General features: G+C 45.0%; 1 protein-coding gene across 1 annotated transcript; it reads left to right on the top strand.

Annotated features, from left to right (window-relative positions):
* Window positions 1–818: 818 nt before the first annotated feature.
* On the top strand, window positions 819–13564 carry fndc7a (fibronectin type III domain containing 7a). Its single transcript, XM_083659749.1, has 14 exons — window positions 819–874; window positions 1352–1367; window positions 1684–1944; window positions 2088–2366; window positions 3127–3384; window positions 4130–4396; window positions 4508–4768; window positions 7465–7722; window positions 8378–8635; window positions 9359–9613; window positions 10505–10771; window positions 11530–11559; window positions 11664–11700; window positions 13462–13564. The coding sequence occupies exons 1-13, from the start codon at window positions 839–841 to the stop codon at window positions 11693–11695; spliced, it is 2478 nt and encodes an 825-aa protein (XP_083515875.1). The 5' UTR covers window positions 819–838; the 3' UTR covers window positions 11696–11700; window positions 13462–13564.
* The last annotated feature ends 210 nt before the right edge of the window (window positions 13565–13774 follow it).

The following is a 13774-nucleotide window of genomic DNA, read 5'->3' as shown; positions in this document are numbered from 1 at the left end:
CCAAATAAACTATGATATATGATTTGTGTATAGTGTTTGAGGCAGGACTTCCTATAGCTACTATGAAAGAGAACACAAGCCTCATTTGCCCACAGCAAGCGCTATTTAGCATAGCATAGCATAGCATTTTCCCCACCCTTTATGTCTTTTGAACAGAAAATGAAACATTCTGATTTCTGTTCTATATTACCCACAACATGCTGGACAGTCCATACACTCTATTTCTCTCATTTCAACATAAAATAGTGGAAAAAGACTGGTGGAAAAGACAAGTCTTTCTGAGAGAACTGATTTTAAGACTTTTTTTTACATTTTTACATTTCAGAGGCTTTCTGTTCATTTAAAAGATTGACTAGAAGTAAGTACATCATGATTTATCTGAAATTACACATTGTAACATGATGATCTATACACCTTTATTGTATAATATTGTCTGAGCCAGCAAGCAGTTATACACACAAACACCTCCTAGTGGTAGAATTTTGGAATTTTCAGGCAGACTCTAAAGGGTTAAGTGTGTATGGTTGCGAAAACAAAAGCCTAATAGCTCCGACATGACACAAGTGTGCCTCTCGACATCCTTATCTAACAGGTGAGTTTCCTCCTCTCACTCTGATAGGCCACTTAAGCACCCTCAAAGGGAGGAGTTACAGCCTCTGGGCTCATTGGTATTCGCTGAAACAAAAAAAAAGGGCCTGTCAGATTATGTGAGAGAGGAAAAAGAGTCAAAGTTAAGTTGAGCTGCTACCCTGAAGACATTCAGAAGTAGCATCCACACGTCTAGCCTGCAGGCAGTGACTCGCCAGAAAAATCAGTCATGGGAGCGACACATTTAAAGATGCTAAAACTTTTGCTTTTACTGAGTTTAACAGAGGTAAGTGATCATTTTCTCATTATGGGCTAATTCTGCCTAAAATCTTTTCAAAAGAACAAATTAATAAGATTTTTTTTTTTTTACAAATCAATGTACAATAGTTGTCGTATTTTCTATTATTTGTATTGTTCAAATGTTATACATACAGAAAAAAACGTTGTGTGGGGTTAGGACTTTTGAAATGTCTGAACACTGGTTCTTTTGAGTGCGTGCGGCATGCTCGACCTTAGCTCAATAGACAAATTCATTCCGAGCTGAAAAGAAATACCTGCACTGAGCAGTCCTGAAATCTGTGTTGAGTGAAGGTAATGTGTGCAGCCTGCTGCCTCTCGTGCTCGGAGAACATGATACAGGGGACCATTTGCCTTTGGGATATGATGCGAAATACCAATAGCTTGCTACCCATGTAATGAAAATACTGTACGTCCTGTCGTTTTTCATCAAGTAATTTCCCTCTTTTTTCCCCCTCATTTTCAGATATGTACGGCTCAAGGTAAATGAGCTGCTGTGGACATTTGCCTCACTGCATGATGGCCCCAACATTATATAATGTGCCTTTGTTTGAAATGCAAGCTACCTGTACTATAGATTATGTCCAGATGACATTGGAAATCCAGAATAAGATTATTCATATTTTGAAAAGTAACTTGAAGGCACCTACTCTGAAACCTACTCCAGCATGTATTTCATGACTTACTTTTGCACTGTTTAACCAGAATGTTTCAAATGTTGTGTCTGCTGTAAGGCCACCTACTGTATTAAGCCTCTATAAACATCTCCTAACATATACGTCTTCTATTTCCCATTAGACATGACCGTGACGGTTTTTACGGTGACGTCGAAGAGTGTGACTGTGACTTGGAGCAGGGTCAGCGGCGCGACCTCCTACACCATCACGGCAACGCCGACCACTAACCCCGGTGCCTCGACCGGCTTCCGTCAAGTCGGGGGCAACTCGGTGATGGGCTCGGTCATCTCCCTCACGCCAAACACGATGTACACCATGCTGGTAGTGGCCATACGCGATTCCACAATTATCCTGGCTACAGGAGAGGCCGAGCACAAAACAGGTCAGTCGACAACAACAAAAGCACGTTTAGGGATGAAGCTTTGAGGTGGTGAAATTGTGATCCTCCTCCTTGGGTGAAATCTCATATCTAATGTGATAAAACCGCCCCTTGATTTTTGTATTTGTATCTGCGTATATCCACAGCTCCTGACGTACCCCCGCGCCCCGAGCAGGCCAACTCCAAGCAGAGCAACAGCATCACCGTGGAGTTTGATGACCACATTCCCGGGGCAACCAGCTACATCCTGAGGGCAGAGTCGTGGAATGGGGATCATGACATTACATACTTCTCGGAGACCACGGTGAACCAGTCTCCGGGCACAGTCACGGGCCTCCACCCCTACACAGAATACACCCTCAGTGTCATGTCCGTCAACGCCGGGGGGCGGAGCCAGCCGTCCTACTCCATCGAATACAGGACAGGTACGGGGCGATCGTATTGACGATAGGGTTGATCATACCTAGAGTCACACATTCAAATGGAGCCGTCTTGAAGGCTTTTTTAGTGATCGATTCAAATTGATTCGAGATCTCCTGATCCCAAGTCTAACAAAGCTCATATAGCAACTTCCTCTGTCTGCACCTGTTGAACGTAACTTCAGGTGCAGGTGTAGATAAAGATGATGGATTTGGGAGAAGAGACCAACACAATGATCCTCAGACTGTCCCTCCACGTTCACTTGTCCAAACACAGATAATTAATTAAAGCTGTCTACTGAAGATGTCGATCAGTTTTATGAAGAGTGAAACGCAGCCTGTCTGTTGTTCCTTGCGGGACAATAGCGTTGCTATCTCGCTCCGGCGGTCATAGCAGAGTGTCATTTCACTGGCCCATTGTCACGCTGTCCCCGCTCTGCGCCACAGCCACAGCAGGGTGGAAACCGTATCCATCCTTCTGCACTTTACCATTCTCCGAATATGAAAATGGAAACCATGAGAACTAGGTTGTCTCCTCTCCCGGAGGAGAACTGGATGTGTAACGTAATCGCAGGGGAAAATCGCTTCCATTTCACACCTCTTTTCAAAAAAAGTGTGATTTTAATTTAGTCTATTTTTCCCCCAAGTTGATCATTTCACATTCCATCAGCCCACCGTAATGCCGCCACATCAATCGGCCGCATATTGATTGGATGATTGAATGACCGTCTCTTCTCCTGCGTCCCTCTCCTCTCCTCTCCGTTAGTGGTGGAGGGTGCCAACTTGAACACCTCCTCGCCGAGCAACGACACCATCGAGGCGACGTGGCCTCCGGTGGACCACGCCGTCAGCTACAGCCTCAGCATCATCCAGGAGGGCACGGACATCCGCTACGAGGTGAACACCACCGGGACCGAGGTGATCTTCCCCGGCCTGATGCCGGGGACCAGGTACAGCATCAAGATCACGGCCTGGGACGCAGAGGGGCGCCCCGGGGACGACGTCACGGTCTACCAGTTTACACGTAAGCATGGCGCCCGATGGCTAAGAGCGAGGAGGATGACGACACAAGACTTTGGTTTCCATCACCTGGGATCTTTTCTTGCCCAAATATGGTGGACACATTTTATCCACCTAGTGGTCAGCAAAGCATGAGTCAATAGACCCTTTTCACGGGGGGGGGGGGCATTTTGGGTCGAAAAGACAGGGTAAACACAGGCGCAAGCAAAACACTAATGAGGGTTTCCAACTTCCAATGATTGGAATTTGGAAACCCTCATTAGTGTGTTGTTTACCCTGCCAATTTGACACAAAATGGCCCCCGTGAAAAGGGTCTATACCGGCACCTCAACTACTTAAAGGAATAGTTCACCCAAAAATGACAATTGTTGACAGGTGTTTTATTTGGCATGAGGGTGAGTAGATGATAACAGAATTTTTCATTTTTGGGTGAACTGTTCTGGATGTATATTCATAGTATTCCGATGATGTCACAAGCCTTTTTCCTACCAATATGGCGCTACAATACACACGGCTCATTGGCTGTAAGTGTCACTTGATTGTAAGCACCTGTTAATTGATCACAATCACCTGTTGTTTTCCTACCAAAATGGCCGTGTGGCGATGTAACAGAATACTATAAATAGGATGTACTCCAGACTGACAGTGGTGTCACAAATTATCGCTTATTATTCACAATCCACTTTGATCAGTTGGGAGTAGTAGTAACATTCAAAAAGGTTGAACCGCCTTGCTCTTTCACTCTCCAGGTCCATCAAAGCCACAGAATGTCCACGTGGAATCGTTCGGAGCTACGGGTCGGATTCCGGGCCTCACCGTGTACTGGAACCTTTCAAGGGGAGCTGAGTGGTACACAGTCGTGACCAGTAACGGGCAAAACTGCTCCTCAGAAAGCCCAACGCAACTCACCTGTTTCATGGTCCCTGTGGCCTGTGGCCAGAACCAAACGGTCACTGTCACCGCCGCAAACACAGCCGGTCCCAGCAGCCCCTCGGATCCAGTAGACTACATTACACGTGGGTAAACTGCACAAAACACATAGGGCACACACGCTAAAGGCCGACTGTTGTTTCTGAACCTCTCTCTCTCCATCTCTCTCTCTCTCTCTCTCTCTCTCTCTCTGCCAGGCCCATGTCCCCCAGAGGAGATCTGGCTGAGTGAGGAAGTGCCAGGCAACTGCACGGTGGGTTGGAGCGAGGTGGACTGGGTGGAGTACTACGTGGTCTTCATCAAGAGGGACGACGGGCGCGAGGAGCACTGCAACAACACCGGCACCGACATCACCTGCCACTACCATTGCCTGTGTGGCTACACCTATCTCCACACCGTCTTCGCCTACAACCAGGCCGGCTCCAGCGATCAAGGACCAATCCTCAACTACACCACCGGTAGGCTCGCCATGCCGATGTGCACGCACACATACAGTACACACACACACACACACACACACACACACACACACACACACACACACGCACACATACAGTGGTGTATAAAGTACTCAAAAGCCATACTTGAGTAAAAGTAAAAATATCTTACCAGAAAAAGACTTGAAAAAAAAAGACTGGTAAAAGTCAAAGTCACTCATTAGAATATTACTTGAGTAAAAGTCTTAAAATAGCTGATATTTTCTGTACTTAAGTATTGAAAGTAATTTTCTGACATTAAAGGAGAACTTACCTTCCAAAACACTTTTTTTCAGCTTTTAACCAATATATATGACTTTGGGGGTGATGTGTGAAGAATTCTGGTCAAAATTTCCACATTTGACACCAAACTGTTGCCATTTGACCATTTCTATCATTTTTCAGCAGCATATCTGGCATAAGCGCCCTCTAAGGGTCGAACGCTGCTTTTTTTTTTTCTCTCAAATGAATGGGAGATTTGGTACAACCTGACGTCAGGTTGTCCCCAAAGACTATGGGATTTCAAGATAGTTACTCCACTACTCCCCCTGTACCCTTTCGGCTCCTCACAACTCCAAGCCTATTCCTATTGAAGTTTGCTCTTAAAATACTGAACCAAACGTCGTCAAAGTTGGCACATGTCTTAATTATAGTTAGTTTCCCGCTGAATGTGTCACTACTTTATTAATATCTTACCTGGATAAGCTCGAATGATGATGTATATATTATCAGTCCGAGTTGGAAGCACTGTCTCCAGCCCAGGCAGGCGGGAGCGGGCGGGAGAGAGTCGTACTGTAAACCTCTCGGACTCGATCAGTCCGACTTGGAAGCACTTTCTCTCGGCCAGTCAAACGGGAGAGTCTGCTCTCTCATGCACCCGCGGGGGCGCGCGCAGCAGCAGCACACAGCAGCAGTGAGAGGCGGGGGCTTTCAACAGTGTGACATTTCAGCAAACAAATCTCATCGCAGTTTAGCGGACATGTAAAATATAACGCTATACTACGACGTGACAACGTGACAAAGCTTCTCTAAACATATCGGCTAATATAATATCGTCACTGTGTACAAGCAACGCCAACTTTTCAGGAAATAAAGTCAGCAGAGCAGAGCGACTGGCGACTGGGGACACACACACTCAGTCTGTGTGTGTGTGCTCCTCCACGTTGACTCGTGTGTGTTTTGCTGCGCGGAATGGGTTTGACCGTTTGATCAAGCAAGTAGCTCCTGTGCTCTTAAAATACTGAACACCACGTTGTCATATTTGACATATGTCTTCATTGTAGACAGTTTATCGCTGAATGTGTCATTACATTATAAATATCTTACCTGAATAAGCTCAAATGCTGTTACGGGATTATCACACCGAGTCTGGAGCACTTTCTGCTGGCCAGGCAGCAGCTCGTAGGCACCCTGCCTTTTAGAGCGCGAGCACGAGCTGCTGTGTGCTCCAGGCAGCGGGGACGCGCGGGCGGAGCTCTTCACATGGAGGTCTGACACTGCCCTGCGCTGCAGTAACTTTTAACAAGAATCACGAAAAGCCCCAAAACGCAAATTAAAAACGGATTTCATTGCGCGGTTTATCGCTAGTTGTACGAGGGAATGACATGGAGAAATCTCGCATTGTGTTACCCCAGAGCGGGGGGTTTCTCCTATTGTGCGGTGTGCTGCTGTAACAAGCCCACGTCACTTTGCTCTCGTAACGTAGTTTGACAGCTGCCATAGAGATACATGCAGAAAAATAATTAAATTTCTAGTTCGCCACTGAATTACCAAATTGATATAACTTTCAATCATTTTGAGCCAAGCTGTTTCCAAACAGGCCACCAGCGTTGGCTAGTTGTTGATATTTATAAAGATATTGCCCCTCTCAAATAAATTATTTTTGAGGCAGTAGGCAAACTGTAATGGCGTCGATTTCCGAAAAAAAAATCTTGACTTGAACACAGCCAAAGAGTCTAGTATAGACAAGAGCATATGTCATTTCTTGGTTTTTTCCATAGGTATTTTCAAATCACTGTTCTGATACATATCTAGGGGGTAAGTCCTCCTTTAAATGTACTTAAGTATTGGAAGTAACAGTAAAAGTAAATGCCATTAAAAAATCAAGCAAAAGACATGCCTGGGCTTGAGTGGAAGTCTATTTCTTCTTCTTGACTTTTATAGCCGTTGGCAAACAACGTTGTGTTACATTACAGCCACCAACTGGAATGGCGTGTGGGTTGTGATTAACGTAACTTGCAAACTAAGATGACTAATTTGCCAAACCTGATTGCTTGCAGGCTACCCAATTTCTTCTGATTTTACTTTGTATCTAAGCTGCTTGGGGGAAATGTAGTGGAGTAACAGTATCAATTTTATTTGGGGTAAATGTAAGTGTGAGTAAAAGTGAAAGTTGACAGAAATAGAAATACTCAAGTAAAGTACAGATACTCAGAAAAAATACTTAAGTACTGTACTTAAGGATTAATACTTTGTTACATTACACCACTGCACACATACTGTACATACGTACGTACGTACACACACACACACACACACACACACACACACACACACACACACACACACACACACACACACACACACACACACACACACACAGATCAAAGATGTACTATTTATAACCAAAGATGTCATATTTATAACCAATGTCTATTTTCCTCCCCCCCTCCCCCCAGTTCCTTGTTGTCCAGAACCTGTTACCATAAATCTGATTTCCACGGAGACCCTAGAGATCACGTGGCCGGTGGTCCGGGGGGCGGAGCTGTACGAGACAACAGCAGCGGATCGCGGTGGCGTCATCGTCTGTAACGACACGGCGCCGGTGTGCGCGCTCTCGGACCTGAGCTGCAACACGGTCTTCGCTGTGGTGGTCACACCTTGCAGTGACCTACGAGGCTGCAACCACACCTGCCAACCACACATAGCTGAGACAGGTAACATCTTGACCAGACAACAGCTCACGGTAAATGCATGACAGGTATCTCTCATCACAAATACACGTACCTGTACACACACCCATAACAGAGAGAGACACGTGATTCTGTCAGACGTTCTGATGGACTCACCATATCAAACAGGTAAGACATACCAGAAGATGTTTGACCTGCTCTGACCAAATCATGTAGCACTGGCCCGTTGTGTAGAAACGTGATTTTATGATTTTATTTTTATTTTTTTCGGTTGTTTTGGGGGTTTCACCTGCTTTTAGCAAAATAAAGCCTTGGCTTTCATTCTGTGTAAAGATTATTGTGAAATTCAAACGTTAAATATAGTTTTTGAAGCTCATAAATGTAGAGTTACCAGCAGAACTAGTCTACTTTTGTCAATATTTGAGGTCGTTTTTCCTCAAAAACATAGTTTGGAAACAGTCATGACATAAAGCAGCGTATCTCACTCAATCTTTGGAGTACAAAGATAACTTTGATAGCAGCAGGAAGGTTAAATTCTCCTCTTTCCAACAGTGTCTACAACTCAAAATGTGTTTTGGGAGTCAATGTGAGTGATTTTGATAGAGCAGGTCACATATATACATTCACGTAATGTGTGACGCAAATATGACAACTCCGTTTTTTTGTTGTCCTGTTCCAGCGCCGTGCGCGCCGGAGGTCCAGAGTGTGACGCAGTTCAACGCCTCTACAGTCACAGTGGTCTTCAGCACCCCCAACGCCCGCGACACAAACTACACCGTCACGGCCGTGGGACACATGGACACGCACGCGTGCCACACGCAGTCGGACTCCTGTGACCTCACACAGCTGCCCTGTGGAGAAAACTACGAGGTCATGGCGGTCGCCCGCACAGCCGTAGGGCGAAGTCTGCCCAGCTACACCGTGCCTTTAGAAACAGGTACTGACGCAGGCCGTCGTCAACAAGCCTGTATGGCTGGTTTCGTTTCACAATGTAACTGTTTCATCGTGTCATTTATTTGTGTAAGGAAATGACTGAAGCTTCTGTATAGGGGCAACCTTACAACTCTATGGTGTATCGATGGCTACTGCATTTGCCTATTACTCTAGCTCAAGGTCATCACTTGATCGAATATTCCTGTCCACTTGAGGTGTCCTGTCTACAGATCAAATGTGGTGTTAGTATGAAAATGTGAGGAAACTCGGTAATAGTCAATACTGCATGTCGCTGTTTAATAGGCGTATAAGCAAGCCAAGTGATTTAACATGGCTGTCATAATCCGAATATGAGCTCATTTGAGTTATTCGGAGTTCTGATGTTTACACACAGTTTACATACAGTACATCAACCCCAATCCTGGATTACTTAGTAACTGGGGTTAGAATGGGAGTTTTCATACATGTAAATGTAGCCAGTGAGACTTAGAGGGTCCAGAAACACACACTACTGTCTATTGGTAAGGCTACAAAATGGACCGTATCATATCAAATCATATAACCCATGATCACCATAATGGGCTATATTCCCATAATGTACATTGCTGATCTAACTGTTTTAAAGATTTTATATTCAGTATCATTCAAAATGATGTATGTATCACTCTGTCCATATCAAACAGCCATTCACTCCACTTGTGCACTGTACTGTACCCTGCTCCCTAAGGTCCTTGCTGCCCCACGTTTGTGACCGTGACGCAGGTGACCCAGGCGATGTCCAACGTGACCTGGTCCGCCGCCCGCGGGGCGCGCTCCTACATCACAGCGCTGACGTCCCCGCGTGGCCACGCCAAGTGCCACACGCTGGACACGCACTGCGTGATGGGCTGCATCACCTGTGGCACCAACTACAGCGTCAACCTGGAAGCCATCAGCAGCACGGGGCACAAGTCCGAGTGCCCCTACGAAGGATTCTCATCCAGTGAGCACAAACATATACATCATATGCACGTGTGATATATGCGCACACACACACACACCACTACCAGTCAAAAGTTCGCACACACCACATTTTTATTTCTTCTTATTTGTTCAACTATTTTCCACATTTACATAACAACATAAATAGAAAGCTATGGAATCACACAAATGGAATTATGCAGTGACCAAAAAAGTGTTAAACAAATCAAAACTATTTTAGATTCCTTCAAGTCCTTGATGGAATGGCAAAGGCGTTGGAAAGAAAATCATACACAGGCGTCAACTCCACTATTTATATTTGTCTAAGAAACTCATTTCGAGCATCTATTGAAGCATCAGCCTTTAGATCAAAATGGCTTTAAGATGTGTGGCGGCCATTCAGCTTTTTTTTTCCCGTGCACCACCCACATCCCCCTAGCCTAGTTACTCCCCCTACCCACCCCTCCGAATCCCGACACTCTACCCCCTCCCTATCCCTAGCTACGCCCCCTTTCCCCTCCCCCCTTCCTTCCCCGCCACCACCACCCATATCCCCCCAGCCACTCCCCCTACCCACCCCTCGAATCCCGACTCTCTACTTCCTATCTCTAGGGACCGACCGCCCCTATTCCCTAGCCTCACTAATGGTCAATGAGTGATGTCCTGATTTTGCCATCTTCTGACCCCGGCGGGGCCTCCTGGCCAGCGCTGTGGGAAAAACATACACGATTAGTACATTCAATCAGTTGTGTTGACTGGTAGTGTAAATACACATACAGGATGGCAATTTGAGGCAGTGAGATGAAGGGTGCGGGAAGGGGGGGGCACGAGGTAGTTGGACACAGCACTTCCTGACACTCAGCCCATCACATGACTTACAGCACTTTTCCTCTCTCCAATCACACGCTCGCAGGCCGATGCTGTCCAAATAGTGTCAAGCTCTACCGGATGGCCAGCAACTCCCTGAGGGTGTACTGGCGCTCCTCGGGCCCGCCTCAGACCCAGAACCACATAGTGGACATGTACGGGACGGCCTCCAACTACACCTGCAACCCGTCGGCCGGCAGCAACTCCTGCGACGTCCCGAATGTCATGTGCGGAGACGTCTACACAGTGGTGGTGGCACCGGTGGGACAGGACGGGGACATCGTTACCTTCTGTCCACATAGGATGTACTCCGGTAAGTCATGAAGGGGGTGGAATGTGTATATCCCCCGTTTCTGAAAAGATTAAAATGGACAGTGCATTCAAATGTGTGTGTCTGATCTGTTGTGTGTGTATACACCGTAATATAGGGATTGATGGTGATTGGTAGGGGTGGGGGGGGAAATCGATACACCATAGTATCGCGATATTTTGCCTGACGATATTGTATCGATATTTGGACGCCAAGTATCGATATTGCAAAAAAAAAGTACAGTTTTGTCATAACAGTAATTTACAAATTCCCCAGTTACTGAATGGGCTGCACAAGATGTTTTGTCCAAGTGAAGTGAAGTTGCATTGTTCAGAAATGACCTAAGTACAGTACTCCACACACACATCCAGTTAAGGTGGACTGTAAGTAGACCATAACAAACAGTTCAGTTTGTCAGGTGCATGCAACTATGACATGTCTTTATGAAAGTTGTTGGTCTGTCTACTTGACAATGTTGCTGCAATAAAATGGTTGAAGTCAGATGTACATACTGGAAAATTGTTCTTATATAAACCAGATGTTGACAAAGTTTTCCTTTGGGGACATGATTTGCAGTTGAAAAAGTAAGAAATCGCAATATATCGAAATATCGCAATATTCAATATATCGCAATATCGGCGATATCGCAATACTATCGTATCGTGACTCAAGTATCGTTTTAGTATCGTATCGTGGGCATCTGGTGATTCCCACCGCTAGTGATTGGTGTGTAATCTCTCTTGTTCTTGCCCTATTCACAGTGTCCTGCTCAGGGAGTAACGTTGGGATGGGTAAGTATCCTGTTGGAATGAATGAATCTCCTTTGAAATCTCCTTCTAATTCACGTTTTTGCTACTTTGCTACTTTGTAATGAACTCATCTTATCTTTCTTCAGTGATCTATCGGGGAAAGAGAAGTGTGGATTAAACATGGTGAGTTATTTGTTCAATGGCAACTACAGATGTGTAAAAACAACAACAAAAACAAACAGACAAATCTATGTAACAATAAGCTGAGTCTGGCATTGTGCTCTCCATTACATCGCGGCTGATTTCTTAGTGAAGCCTTTCCATCAGGCAAACGACTTTAAAGAATCTAAAAATAAGAAAGGTGTTGTGAAAGCTGCTTTCGTAAGACCCATCCATTGTGTTAGTTCACAGCTAAAATCAATCAATCAATCAATCAATCAATCAATCAATCAATCAATCAATCAATCAATCAAACCTTTATTGACAGACACCTAGTCCATAGATGTCACATACACAATTACAAAGGACACAAAGCACGTAAGAGCACAATAAAAGAACTAAAACTTTATAAATAGAGAATCATACCAGAATGTCCACATATGTGACTGGTATCTCACAGTGCTTTAGCCCAGGATCAGTGAGCAACTTAATAATAATGACATTCTGAGACACGTTCAATCGACAGATGAACCTGTACCTCACCTGTACCTGTATCTTTTACCTCTGTAAAAGTTACAGCTAAGAGCAGTTTCATGGAGGAACTATTTTCTTTTGACCGAACTACACCCGCTAGCTGCTAGCTAGTTGCTACATGAGACTGCAAAAGAAAATAGTTCCTACATGAAACTGCTCACAACAAAGTCTGTGCATTATCTTGAGTAACCGGGTCATGATTTCTGGAAAGAGACATTGCTGTTGAGTTTTTCAAATGTATTTTTTGTGTGCTTCGAGCACCACAAGCCGAGTGCCATCCAGTTCCATTGTATTCAAGAGAAGGCAGACATCTCTGCGGCCGATATCTCCAAAACTCAGGCAGCTATCGCAAAGCGATATAGATGGATAAATAGCACTACAGGTGAGAGGAAAAATATGTATTTTGGATTTTAGGGTGAGCTGTCCCTTTAAAGGACATCTTGTGACAGCATCATACGCATCCATAAACTGTCTGTGCCCGTAATGCGTTGGGAACAATATAGGCGTGGATGCTTGGGTAGGACAACAGGGAGAGAGAGTATTATGAGCACAGGTGAGGCTGATCTCTACCTCGGGGAAACGTGGACTTACTGTACGAACAGAACGTGACGAGGCTGAATCCAATTGGAAAAGGTGCTGCAGAAGCGTGACACAGACATGAGGCATCTTATTGTGTCTGATCCTATTGTGTCTGACATGGGTTCCCGTAATCGTTGAGCGCCCAACCTGTAATGATGACGCATTCTGAATGATTATTTTTTCACCCCCCCCCCCCCCCCCCCTGCTTTTCTCCCATTTTCTCCCCAATTGTACTTGGCTAATTCCCCCTTATGTCCCAATCATTGCTCCACCCCCTCTGCCGATCTGGGGAGAGTTGTAGACTAGCACATGCTTCCTCCGACACGTGTGCAATCGCAAGCTGCTTCTTTTCACCTGACAGGGAGGAGTTTCACCGGCAGGGGGTAGCGTGTGGGAGGATCAGGCTATTCCCATCAGTCACCCCCCACCCCCACCGAACAGGCGCCCTGACCAGCCAGGGGAGGCACTAGTGCACGCATTCTGAATTGGGAAGAATTCTGTTGTATATAGTTTCACAAGCATTATGATTTTCTTTTGTGCAAAACAACCGCCGTGTATTAATACTGAAGCGATACTGAAGCTATGAAGAGATACTTATGATAACTTGAGATACAGGTTATTCCACCAAGTCCAGGATGATGAACTCTCTCTCTTGTCTCTTTTGCCTTACAGGGAAAATTGCCTTACATGTCAACGGCAACTGTGAAGCTACCATGTGCCCAGATGAAATATCACTCTTTTGTTTAGGAATACCTCTATTTTTTTATTACGGCTGTTTGCATGACAAACTGTATACTATACAATGTGACCAACTGTTTCTGCTCAATTAATATGATACAGAAAAACACAAAAGCTATGAAACAGAAAACGAAAGCAGAAAACTAAAAAGGACTTGTGTGGGTAAAAATAAATAATAATGTAGGCCCACTTATTATATTTTTTGTATCCAATGTTTCTAAAAAAAAACAATAAGTTGTATTACCCA

The sequence above is a fragment of the Poromitra crassiceps genome (assembly GCF_964638095.1).
Source record: "Poromitra crassiceps genome assembly, chromosome: 23".
Taxonomy (NCBI): domain Eukaryota; kingdom Metazoa; phylum Chordata; class Actinopteri; order Beryciformes; family Melamphaidae; genus Poromitra; species Poromitra crassiceps.
Note: the sequence above shows the minus strand (reverse complement) of the source record. Positions and strands in the feature narration are given on the sequence as shown.